The following is a 12,534-nucleotide window of genomic DNA, read 5'->3' on the forward strand; positions in this document are numbered from 1 at the left end:
CAAAATATGCTGAAATTGAAATTAGCCCACTCTTAATTCGTCCTGAATATATCGCATTTCAGTCCAGCTTCTCGGCCCAGCTAGATTGCTGCTGCGCTGCCCTCTTCTTATTGAAAAAATTCAGAAATGTGAATTTTATGATTTGAAACATGCACGATTATTGCGATAAGCTATTTGGGGTTGAAAAATGTTTAATTAAAATAAAAATGAAATTTTAAACCTGCCAAGATTACTTCTGATTAAATCTACGTGTGCTTCAATATCTGTTATTCTGTACATATATATATAATTTATTTACAAAAATAATATTATATATATATAATTTATTTACTAAAATAATATTTATTATATTATTTCCTAATAGAAAGTAAGTAGAATGTTTCTGGATGAAGTAACGCAGAAACATTGAAATTTAATCCCGAAAATAATATTTTTAAAGGAAGTTGAATTTAAATCATTAAAAATAGACTTTTAAAATGAAAATTAATAAACCAAGTAATTATCGTCATTGATCGGAAATTAGTTGAATTTACAAGGGGAACAAACCAACCCCCGTTCAATTAACAATAATTATTCGCACCCTTCGCATGACTTGTCATTGTCACAGCTGAACTGAGTGAACAGTTGCTTTACGTTTTAAGTAGAGATCTAACCAACAAAATTAACTTGAATTTAGGTAGAGTTTTAAAAAGAATAAGATGCAATTCCTAAATTCTTATTTAATGATTTAAAAATACTAATAATCTGGGTTTTAGCTCTGGATTTCTTTTGACCAAATTGTAATTGTCTAAAGGCTAACATTTTATTCGTGCATTTCTTTTGCCGTGTAAGATAAGATTCCTTCCGTATTTTCTTTCAAGAAGAAATATATTAGGACGATTCTCCGAACAAAGTAGCTGTTAGTGTCTGAGATAAAACGCTGCAACGACTTCTGATCCGTCTTTTATTTCCCAAATTTGAAATTCTTGCACACAAAAAGGGTTTGAAAGAATACCAGGACTTACATCAAAAAGCTGTCTGTAATTTCTGAAATTTATTTCCAAAATATAAGATAAATATCCTTTCTCATTTGCTCCAAAATACATGTGGTCAAAGATCAGTTTCTTATCATATTTCGCGCAAAACTGTAAAAAAAATACTTTATTAAAAGCGATTTACAGAAAGTTTGTATATGTCGGCATACACCATAAAACTTGTATCCCATAGTCAAAAGTCCAAAAATAAAAGTTTAATTTATTTTCATGATACAAAGTATTTGCTTCCAGATAAGAATCTAAACAACTCATATACGGAAGTTCGTGCAAATAATTTTGCTCTCGTTTGTAACGAAAATAATATCTACGATCGTTTCCAACTTTTTAAACTAATTTTTAATTTTTTTTTTCATTTTTTGTTCACTCAGTATAGCTACAATACATTAGTTTTGCATTATAAATCCATTTTTCTCATTGTCAAGGGAATGAAACCTTATTAAAGTGGTTGCTACGATCTAAGAATAAACTTGGCACAAACTTTGAAACCGAAGCCGAGTAAAACCGCGGAATTGATAGACAGAACTCGACAGAGAAAGATTGGGCTCAGTGGAGTTTGCAGAAACTCATAATGCAACTTTAAATTACAAAAATTATATGTTCGTATGTAAATACTTTATAAAAATTTTGATTTTATTCTGCCTTTGAACATTTTTTATACTCTTTAATGGACTAGAATGAAATCATGAAACCCATAAAATTTATACATTTGGATGCTTCTGTTTGATGATGTTTCTTTGAATGGCTTAAAAGATACTGAGCTACCTAACTATGAAATTAGAAACAATATTTTACTTTAGGAAATATTTCAGTAATTTCGTTAGAAAGGTACTTTTATTGGTTACTGACGCATCTTAATTACATTACGTTTAAACCTCTTCTTTTTGACGAGCTAAGGCTTGAAAATTGTGTTGTTGTTGTTGACGTGACATATCTCACTTGTCTGACAGTAACATCAGAATAAGCCCACGAAATTCATCCTGCAAGACTGCGCCTATCGTTGGCAAGAGCATTGAACACCACACAGGTGACAGTACTACTTTGCTCAGTTCCGCTCCGAATATGTCTAAGCACATTGTAGTCGAAATTATTCACTTCTAAAAGAAAAATGGGGGGGTAGCAAGAAAATCTGTAATAATGGGTTCTCTTACATATTCAAATTTGAAGAGCTTCTTAATACAGTTATTTGCTAAATTTCTATGGCTACTGTATTATAAACTTTCAAATTTTCGAAAGGAATTTTGAATCTCCATATATAACAGAATAAAGAACATAGAACTAGACTAAGGAAATCCGAATTTATTATCTCGAATAATTTAATTTTTCTTCTCACCAACAATTTATGATATTACTTTAGATATGATATTTTAGTTTTCTGTTTAACATATATAATTTTATTTAATTAATTTATGCATGCAATTTTATAATTCTGAGTATAAAGTATTTATTATTTAATAATTAAGCATAGGATATTAAAATGGATCAGCCTAATTTGTTCCAGTTAGTTCGGGAAACAGGCTCCATTATGTAAATAAAAAACCTTAACTGCTTTCCCCTCTTGGAATAAAATGCAAATTGATGTTATACACTGGCTTCCAAAAATTAAGCACTTAATTCATAGTAACAGTTTCTTAATTTGAATTTGACTGGCTGAAAATCCCTACGGATGCAGATTATGATGGCGATATGCAAATATCGTATATTGCATCCAGTCACGATTGACTGTCCCAAAATCTTCTAATTAGGATTCGCTGAAGAGGCCAGCATTCTGAAGGTTTTTAGGAGGTTCATTTACTAAATACCGATAAGAAATATCCATAACTTTCTTTGGATAATTTTGATGATATTCGTGTTTATGTGGCTAAATGACGAATAACATTTAGGGAACTCTATCAAGCTGTCGGATGCATTGAAGCACGATAGTTGAAAGATACCGCTTTTTCTTTGACGTTGATCTTTTGAAAATTTTTCGAACGGAGGAAAAATTGCAAACAAGTGAAATAGTTATCCGGAAATCTTTGTCCGATCTATCAAGACTTTCAAGCCCTTCTGAAAATCTTTATACTGTAATATCCAAGCGGAGTCTAGGAGCTATCTCTACAGCTGTTACATCCAAGTGGCAAGACAATATCTGCCAGTACTGTACGCCAAGGGCTTAACATGAAGAGACTGTACACTTGAATACCAGGCGTAGTGATCTATTAACTACCCAGTCTGGAGGAGCAATATTAAAGTGGTGATGTTAACATCTCAGCCATATTGTTTCTAATTGGTGCAACGTCTTACTCAAATCTACACACAACGTCCACACACTCACATCTACACACAACGTCCTACTCAAATCTGTCAGTCCAGATTTGTCATGGAATTAGATGATAAGGGTATGAAAGTCTGGAGAGAATGAAACACACGAAATCAGGCTAATAATTTCATTTAACACCTCATATTTGGAAGTGTTAAATGAAATTCATAAAATAAATAATGATATCTGTTAGCCATAAATAATTCAAAATATTGATAGCCATAAATTCAACAACATGGCGTGGGATGGGATTTCAATGGAATATTGAACCCAGACGTACATCTTTAAAAATGATTCTGAGATGACTGCAGGGTAACGTAATGAAGAACGACATCCCGTTTTGAAACTCTACATTACAGCAACTGATCCTGATTTCCTCTTTATGAATTATAATTTTCATCTCCAACAAACCACCATTGTTAATGAGTAAGTACCTGTAGAGGGCATTTCTCCTAGAGTAGCCGCCGTATTTCCTCGACCTTAATAAGGCGGAAAATCTTTGGGACGTTCTTAGGTATGCTGTTTGTGTACAGCCTCAGACAGCTGGAAACTGCCCTAATGTAAGAATGGTCATTGTTAGCACATGCGATGGTCATTTTCCTTATTGAAAGCATCCGTAATCGCTGTTAATATTGTGTGAAGATCCGGACTGATCGCATACCTTATTGATGTAAGATTTTTTGTTTGGTTTTAGCTGTAAACACCAATTTGTTAATGAGCTAAATGTCAAGTTAATTCAATATTGTCATCTTTACACATAATACATGTTTTCTTTCACGCACAAAAGCATCTGCTACCTTCATTTGCTACAATTGTGCGTTAATCTGTAAAGATCTTATTTTATTCTAACTAGTTATTTTTAATTTTACTTTCCTTTCCTTTCTGACTTCAGTTTCCTGCCGGAATGTAAGTTTTAAATGACGTACTATGAAAATCTAATCGTGTTTCAGAAGCAGTATTTAAGCTGCGTTTGAAGAGTTCGTAAGTATAGTATCGGAGTTATTTCCGAGTTTATAATGCGTTTGTTTGAAATTATTTCTCTAGTCGGTGTTAGACACCTTTCAGTTTATAATAATATTTCCAGACTCGGCTTTACTGTGCGCAGGCGGTTTAGCGTTTAGTTAAACTAAAGAGTCAGTCGTTAGGCATTCAAATTTATTAGTGATTTCTTACATTTTTATTTTCTGTTAAATTTCAGTTAGTCACAAGTAGTGGTGAATTGTAAACACTAAGTGCGTGCATCTGTTAATTTTAATTCAAATAAAAAAGGCTATTTAAAACCTCCTTCTGCAGTATTTATTCTTAAAAGACTAGCGACTATTCGTTACTTCATCTTCTACGTAGAGTCTACATGTTATGCTCCTTATAAAAAGAACGCGTAGACTCTATAAATCAATGCTTACTTTTTGTAAGCCAATGTAATGTATATTGTAAATATAAGCTCGTACGCCGCGTGGGTTAGTAAGACTTCCTTTCAGGCAACGAACGGAAAGTGGAATATTAAAACAATACCTAGAAGGGCCTTCGCACTCTAAAGAATTATGAGGCACATGAAGACGATTTTCTAATAATCCAAAATAGTAGCAGTATCTAATCTTTAATAAACCGCAGGTGCAGAAATATATGCGAACATTAATGGGAAAATATGTAAATAGTTTTATCTCTCTCTACTTCACTCATTTATTGAGGCATATTAGTCTATTTCTGTGCAGTGAAATTAGGTATCTACTTTCACACGGCTATCTTCTTGACGAAATGAATGTAATAATTTCCAACCGTTACTGCAGCAACACGAAAACTGAGCATATATCCATCAATCTAATGTAAAACATCAGCTTTAGCATCTATGTAAAAAAAGAAAGGAAAAAGAAGCGAAGAGATCCCAAAACAAGCATTTATTGCAAATTTGAAACCATTTATTTTTATCGTTTTTATCACGCGAAGTTTCATGCTGTAATAATAATAACACTCCATTCGTTGGCTGGTGTAAATGTGGGATATTTAATAACATCAGCATCCATTAGGATAGTGCAGTTTTTCGTAAAATGAGGCATTCTAAATCCCTCGTCGTTAGATAAAAATTTAATTCTGTGTTCTTAAAATACCGCCACATTCATTTGCATATCATGAAGTTAAAACGCATGTTTCTTTTTTCCTGCATTAAGAAAAGTAGTGGAATATCAAGACCAAATGTTTGCGTAGGAGAACTGGATATATTTACTAACAGTTTGTGTTATGACAATGGCATTATTGCAGGATATGGTGATTTACTTGTTTGTTACAGAAATAGACTATGGCAAAATTAGACTTGAACCTTGCAATTGGGTTTCTCAAGCCGAATAGTTGCTCATAAATGTACCGATGAACACCTGACTGTAAAAACATATATTAATATATATAACAGACTCATTATCTGGTTTCAAAACAATAGCTGATGCTGATAACAAAAATATTTTGATCTCATATATAAAAGACCTCCTTATAAAAGTTGAGAAAACTCATGAAGTGAAAATGAACTGAATGAAAGTCCATATTGGTGTTATGGGCAATGAGAGGGCCGACATGCTATCGTAAGAGGCTGCTAAGGGTAATTCCGGGGATGCGTCCGATATTCAGGCATAAAAAAGATTTCTTGTTGGTAAAATCAAGGATTTCTATAATGATTTCATGAAAGAGAAATGGAACATTTCGGGGGAAAGATTTGAAATTTGAAGTTTCTAAAAATATGAGAATGATATGTGATTTTGATTACAATGAAATAATTACCGGACGCGGGCACGTCCCGGTGTACCAGAAAAGATTTAATTTGCAAAATAATAGTCTTTGTAATTTTTGTAATGCTTAAGGCAAAGCGACGGCATTTCGTCGAAGACTGCCTGTTATTGCAACGTGTTAGGTAGTTTAGGTTTGCGACGGATTTGATGAGCTTTATAAATGGCAATAGAACCATATTGGGAATTTTGATTTGATGTCCTAACTCTATTTTCTTTAATTTATGCTGGATGAGCTTCGTTAACGATGAGGCCGATTATTATCAGCCAGGGGGTTTGCAGCACATTCGTATATGACATGTTTCTTTTTCTAATGCTATTGTATAATGAAACAGTATAGTTCATTCTGAACGAAGTGATATGACTGCGATTCATTGGCGATATGAAGATCTTTTCACTCAAGCGGAATGAAAAATTATAAAATGTGCCAAATAGGGACACAAAAGATTATTCTGTGCCATGATAAGGCGGTAGAAAATTTCTTTCACTAACAATACTAATAATACTTATGTTTATAAAAATTATCTCTTCAATACATTACACATTACATCAAATGGATAAATAAATATAAAGCTGAAATACATATGTAATATCCATTTTTCAGATTTATTGTTCACTAAGGAAAGTTCCGAATACTGACTGTTAGTTAAATACTTTCTTAAGTTTTCCTTTTTCTAGGTTGTTCGTTACTTATTTCTTATACTTGTAATTCATTCTTAATTTTAATGGTATAAATAAACAATTATACCATACTTCTACTTGAGTACTTTTAATAAAGAGACTTCAAGGACAACGAATAGGATAAGTCCCTTAAGCAAATGATTTGTACAGTAATGTTTTGTAAAACAAGATCAAAGTATGCACACAAGATCAAAGTCATCTAAAACCATGGGGGTCATGTTAACGAAGGTTCAATGTAGTTATCATAGGCACAAAAGCACTCACCGACTCTCTTTTTCAGTCCTCCAGTCGTCTGTCGGGAAGAAGGGAAGGAGTTGAGGGGAGATGACTTCGCGCTCTCGTAGTCTGGAGATTCCAGGGATGAAGGTTCCAAGAAGTAGGGCCTCAGAAGATCTTTGGAAAGAGTCTGACCACCCCACAAGTCCTGTTGACAGCAGACGAAGAAGCTTTCCAAACCCATGACCGCGCACCAGAGGATCAAGAGAAAACGCATCTGAAACAGAAGAAAGGCAACGATAAGAACTCTAAAGTATTTTAAGTGAAAAGATATAGCATTTTGAATTTGGAGAGCTTCGATATTATGCTGATATTTATTTCCTAGGAAATCATCATGCCATTTCAAGGACGTCTGAGCGCTATTAGAAATTTTTACATAAAAGCAGGTATAAATATGTATATGCGCATATATTGGCCTTAAACAATTTTCCTCAGATCGGATAATATCTTACAAAATATTAGCCTTAATGACTTTTTTCGAATATCAACTTTCGGAAAATAACCATCCACTTTGGATAATGTCTACATGGATTTCGAAATATTCATGAAAGACTAATACAATGCACCCTTACATTCTGCTTTAAAGGTTCTGCACTGTTCTATAGAGTAAATGAACACGGCGTCACCTGACGATTTTTAACTTACAACTACAGCGACGCAAAACTAAGACGCGTGACTCTGTAACAATAATAATATTTATTTTATATCATTTACATGAATTCCACTGATAGCAGGAACACAGCAGAGACAGGAATCTAAGATAAAGGTTCTAATATAAAGGCCTTGAGTGTGGACCCCGTGGATTAGATTGTAGAAATCTTATGTAGCTTTCGCTGGTTTTGAAGCTAAAGTAAGAAAATTTCCTCAAGGTCGGAATAAAAATGAAGATATCCTTGATGATACATAAACAAAAAAATAGACATTCTTTTATATATAGATGGTTTTAATAAATCCAGCTAGTCTAGCTCGGTTCCAGCTAGTAATTAATAATAACTAACATTAATTTGAATTTATTACTCTTAAGTTATTTAGCTTAAGCTTAGTTTGTTATTTGACAATAGAATACATTTGAAAGAAAAATGAAATGTCTTAACGCTTCCTTGAACTATAACACACTTAAAATGAATTTGATTTGGCCAGTGGCAAAAGTTTTTTTTTAAATCACTGACTTTATTTATTAAATTCAAAAGACAAATAAATATATTGCTTTTTAGCTGGTGGAAACAAATTTCATTTATACAGCTGACTTTTCTGATTACATTTCAATAAATGTTTCACGTTTTGCAGAGCTGCAACACAAAGATTTTAAATCGTTCAGTTTTTAATCAAAAGTTCATTAAATTGGAATATATCTAAGTAAAGAGTTCGTTACCGGTGGGATGGTTTTTGAGAAATATTATATATACAGTGACAGTATAAGTGTTTTGAAGATCATGTGTGCCAAATTTTATCAAGACCGGAATAAAACTGTATTTGTATGAAAGACACTATCTTTATTTACATAGATTGTTACAATAGTAAACAATTGTAAAAATTATTAAATAGGCATGTAGAATGAATAGCATCTATTGTAAATTAAATTATTTAAATCCGTATTATTAAAAACAAAATAAAGATGTGAGTTTTTAAGTAGTATGTTAACTATTTCCAAATCGCTCAGTTGTGAAATAATAGCGCTTCCAACAACAACAAATTTAGCGATATACAGGTTGAAAAATTTCTCATAATGTATCATGACGCAAAATAATATCATTTTAGTATTAATAAATAAATAAGAAAATATACAAAACATGTTCTGTATTGCGGTTTAATGTTAGAAATATTTTAATAATTACAATTATGTCTCGAATATTTATAAATTATCGATATAAAATATAAATTTTATATATTATATATGTTATTAAGCATAAAACAGAAATTAAAATTATTAAGAGTTGCGTTTATAGCTCTTAAAATTAGTTGAGATTCCTAATCAGTTATCGATTTTCAAAATTCCAAATTTCTCGAAATAAAAATCTTATCAGGTGGCAACACTGAGAGTTGGTTATTTTAACTTTGCTATTTCAAGACATAAAAATTTTATATCTTTAAATGGCAACTCTTGCCAAAATGCGGAGACGGTAAATTCTCTAATATATTGTGACATATTTTTGGGAAATACTATATAGCATAAATAATAGTGAATACCATTAAAAATAACATTTGCGAATTACTATATCTTAAAATAGGAGTTTTAAGGCCATTTCATCCCACCTCCCAAACCATGATTCGTAATTATGGAACACCGGCTATTGAAAAATAGTCAAATCTTCGAATTTGCTAAAAGCCGCTAAATTCCCTCTGTAGCATGTTGACAACATACGTTATGATCGTAAATGAGGAAGGGGCGCTACGAGCTTGAACTGTGTATTTTATAGTAATAGACTATGGAAAGTCTCCGTTAAAAATGTTTCTCTTTTTAAAATAGCTAAAATTTTCTAAGACAATATATTCAAACTATAGTTTAGCTATTTTTATCTCGGGAACTACACTGTAAAATTGAAGAGGTTAAAGAGTCTATATTTGATTCTCAAACACAGAAAAGCAAATCAACTGCCCTTGCAGACAAGAGATTATCAGGGACACTGGTACGTAATCGGGAAGTCGTAAAATGAGATTATCATTCCGTATTACTACCCTGGGAATGGCAACGATTACTTCCCTTCTGCAGCTTTAAAACTCAAATTTTCTTTCTAGAGCTTCAAAGCTAGAGCGCTCCGAACATTTGCCCCTCTGCGCAACGGAAAGTGAACCCAGGAATTTAGAATTGCATTTAAAACTTTGTCAGTTTTGTTAAATATTTAAATTTCGAAATCTTATTTTTCTTGGTATAGAATCGAGCTTCGCGTTTAATATTGCATGGTGGTAGCGTAAACAGTACCTAAGTAAGCGTATTGCTTTGAAATATATACAATTGGATTTACAGACGTAAATCCTCTTGGTTAGAGTATAACATCAAATGCATAGAGATTAGCGAAAGTGAAAATATGTAGGTATTTTGTAAAGCTAGTTGTTTCACAAAGATTCAATGTTTTAGGCTTCAAAGCAAGTGAAAATCGACTGTAGTTTTCTGAATTACAAAACAAATTGAAATAAAATAACAACTTAGAAAGAGACTTCAAAATTTTTCGTTTATATACATATGATAAAATTTAATACAATAGTATTTTTACGCAGAACATTTTAGGTTTGCAATTATATTTCATTTTGTTTTATTCAGATACGTGTATTGGTAGACATAGTTACGTTGCGTACCCTGCGTTATGTGTTACATTGCTTCTCCCTTGAACAGACTGTGTGTGTTAAGCGATATTATATTCAAGTCCATTTTAATTTTAGTTTATTTGTATCACACATAAATTTTCCCGTTTTTCTATTTGTTTTATTATAATTGGTTCTACGATCTTTGGTCCTGATTTATCTTTCAAACATGTAGGAGATAAAGGTAACATGTAGAAGATAAAGATAGTGTAGGAGATAAAGATAACTATACATTTCCCTGTATTATTTCTATTTGTAGAAGCCCAGAACTGCTCTGAATCCCCATAAATGAGCTCGTGCATGGCATTTTTGTAGTTCTCTCCCTATACATTCATATATATGTTATTTAATATAGTAGTAAAAAGTAGTTTCAAAACTAAAATAGAATATTAACGCAGCTCAGATTATTAAATAATGAAATCTAAAAAATAAACTAATACCTTATAGGATGTTTTATAAAAATGCTGTGAGTTAAGAAAGTACTAAAGTTTAATACTATTGTGTAAAAGCTCTTAGACAGAATACTATTGTGAAAAAGCTCTTCATCTTGAAAAATTTCAAAATTAAATACTTAATGATCCAACTAACGGAACAAGTTGAGATAAAACTTGTCAGGAGCGTTTATGGGAAGTTCTTCCAGCAGTTGACATCTAGGAGTCCTTTAAAAAGCGTTTCTGGCCATCGCGATATTTAGAAGTTACTTCTTTATATATACATCTTTTTATTTAAATGTGCTTTCAAAAATCAATACTAATACCTTTAAGATTTTTAAGAAACTTATGAATTCCAAATTATGTAAAATAATTGTAACTATGTCCGAAAAACAATTATAAGCTGTGCATGTATTTTGACATAAAAATCAGAACAATAACAGAGGCAAAATATGGCAATACAAAAATCTTAAAAACTGTAAAAGTAATTTCATTTCTAGCACTTTAGACCTCTATTAATACGTACTGAATTCACTGTATAAGTGAAGTGATTTATTAATTATGAATTTTTAATTAATTATAAATCTATAACTGTAATTATTTTTATAGTTTTAAGAACTTTTGCGTTTTTTTACAGTGTTATATGTATACAACATATATAACAAAGAGATAGCAACAAGCTTGGCTGATATATATATATCCACATGTCAAAACCTATCAGCCATAATGGATTAATTTAGATAGCAAGGAATTAATCTGAACAACCATGTCAATCACAACGGATTAGAATACACTGACCAAAATTTATGTCGATCAAGTTTTATCCATGATGGCTGAGAGTTGCACTTAAAAGATTAAACACTTTTTTGGCTTCCGATACATTTCTGAATCTTTTATTTGGCTGCGCATCTAATCATCTTGATGATGCTTGATGTAGCCTCGGGAAATTTTAAGGGTCATAGATCCTTTTCTTTATTTGAAGCGAAATAGTTTTAGAAGTTTTGCTGAATGTGACTACTAATGTCCACCACGTGGTAAGAGAGCAACCCCCGCAAGGCGGGTTTAGAGTTGCCAGAAAATGGCAACGGAAGACAGGGTTGCAATATTTGAGGCGAAATCGCCCATTTGGGGACAAAATTGGCGATATGACATAGACGGATGGAGAACATTATGGGACGAATTCTTACCGGTATGGCCCAGAATGTTCTCGAACGCAATCCAAAAGTTATATAAACCCTGCTGGTACGCAGAGTAGTCTAGTCGATCTCGAGTCTATCGAGTATCTCGTAGTCTATCGAGTTGATTGTCAGTCTAGTGTCGAGTTCGTCGTCGAGTGTATCTTGAGTTGGCGCATCGAGAATGCGCATCGTTGAGGCTATTGAGTGAATCGCGATTTGTAGCGTGGAGAGTCTCGAGAGTACTTTGAGCTCCGAGAACGACTGGAGCTGAGTCGGGAGTTGTACTCTAGTGCTTTGCCGTGAAGCTGTCTTCACAGTTATAGCCTGATAGCCTGAAAGTTGTGTTGTTGATTATTTCAGCGTGTTTGTCGTAGTCTTTCGAAGGCTGTAAACGTGCTTTTGGAACTGTCCTGAATAATGCTGGTTGATAAATTGTGTTTTAATTTTTTATCAAGTGTCGCCGTGAATCTCTCGAAACCCATGAACTCGTGCAGAACGCAACAATATATTTTCGATGCTACTTCCGATGTATATTTGAACGTTTAGTAGTAGTAGTATTTTAGA

The 12,534-nt window shown here is 32.6% G+C and overlaps 1 protein-coding gene across 2 annotated transcripts in view; it reads right to left on the bottom strand.

Annotated features, from left to right (window-relative positions):
• LOC118194812 (uncharacterized) overlaps nt 1-12,534 on the bottom strand; it is a 76,635-nt gene that overhangs the window by 38,543 nt on the left and 25,558 nt on the right. For both annotated transcript variants that reach the window (XM_035366018.2, XM_035366019.2), the window contains exon 2: nt 7,050-7,278. In XM_035366018.2, coding sequence (XP_035221909.1) covers nt 7,050-7,278 — 229 coding nt within the window. The remainder of the gene's footprint in view (nt 1-7,049; nt 7,279-12,534) is intronic.

This window comes from Stegodyphus dumicola, chromosome 5 (genome assembly GCF_044657685.1).
Source record: "Stegodyphus dumicola isolate Sdum_Otavi_A_Nest chromosome 5, ASM4465768v1".
NCBI classification, from domain to species: Eukaryota; Metazoa; Arthropoda; class Arachnida; order Araneae; family Eresidae; genus Stegodyphus; species Stegodyphus dumicola.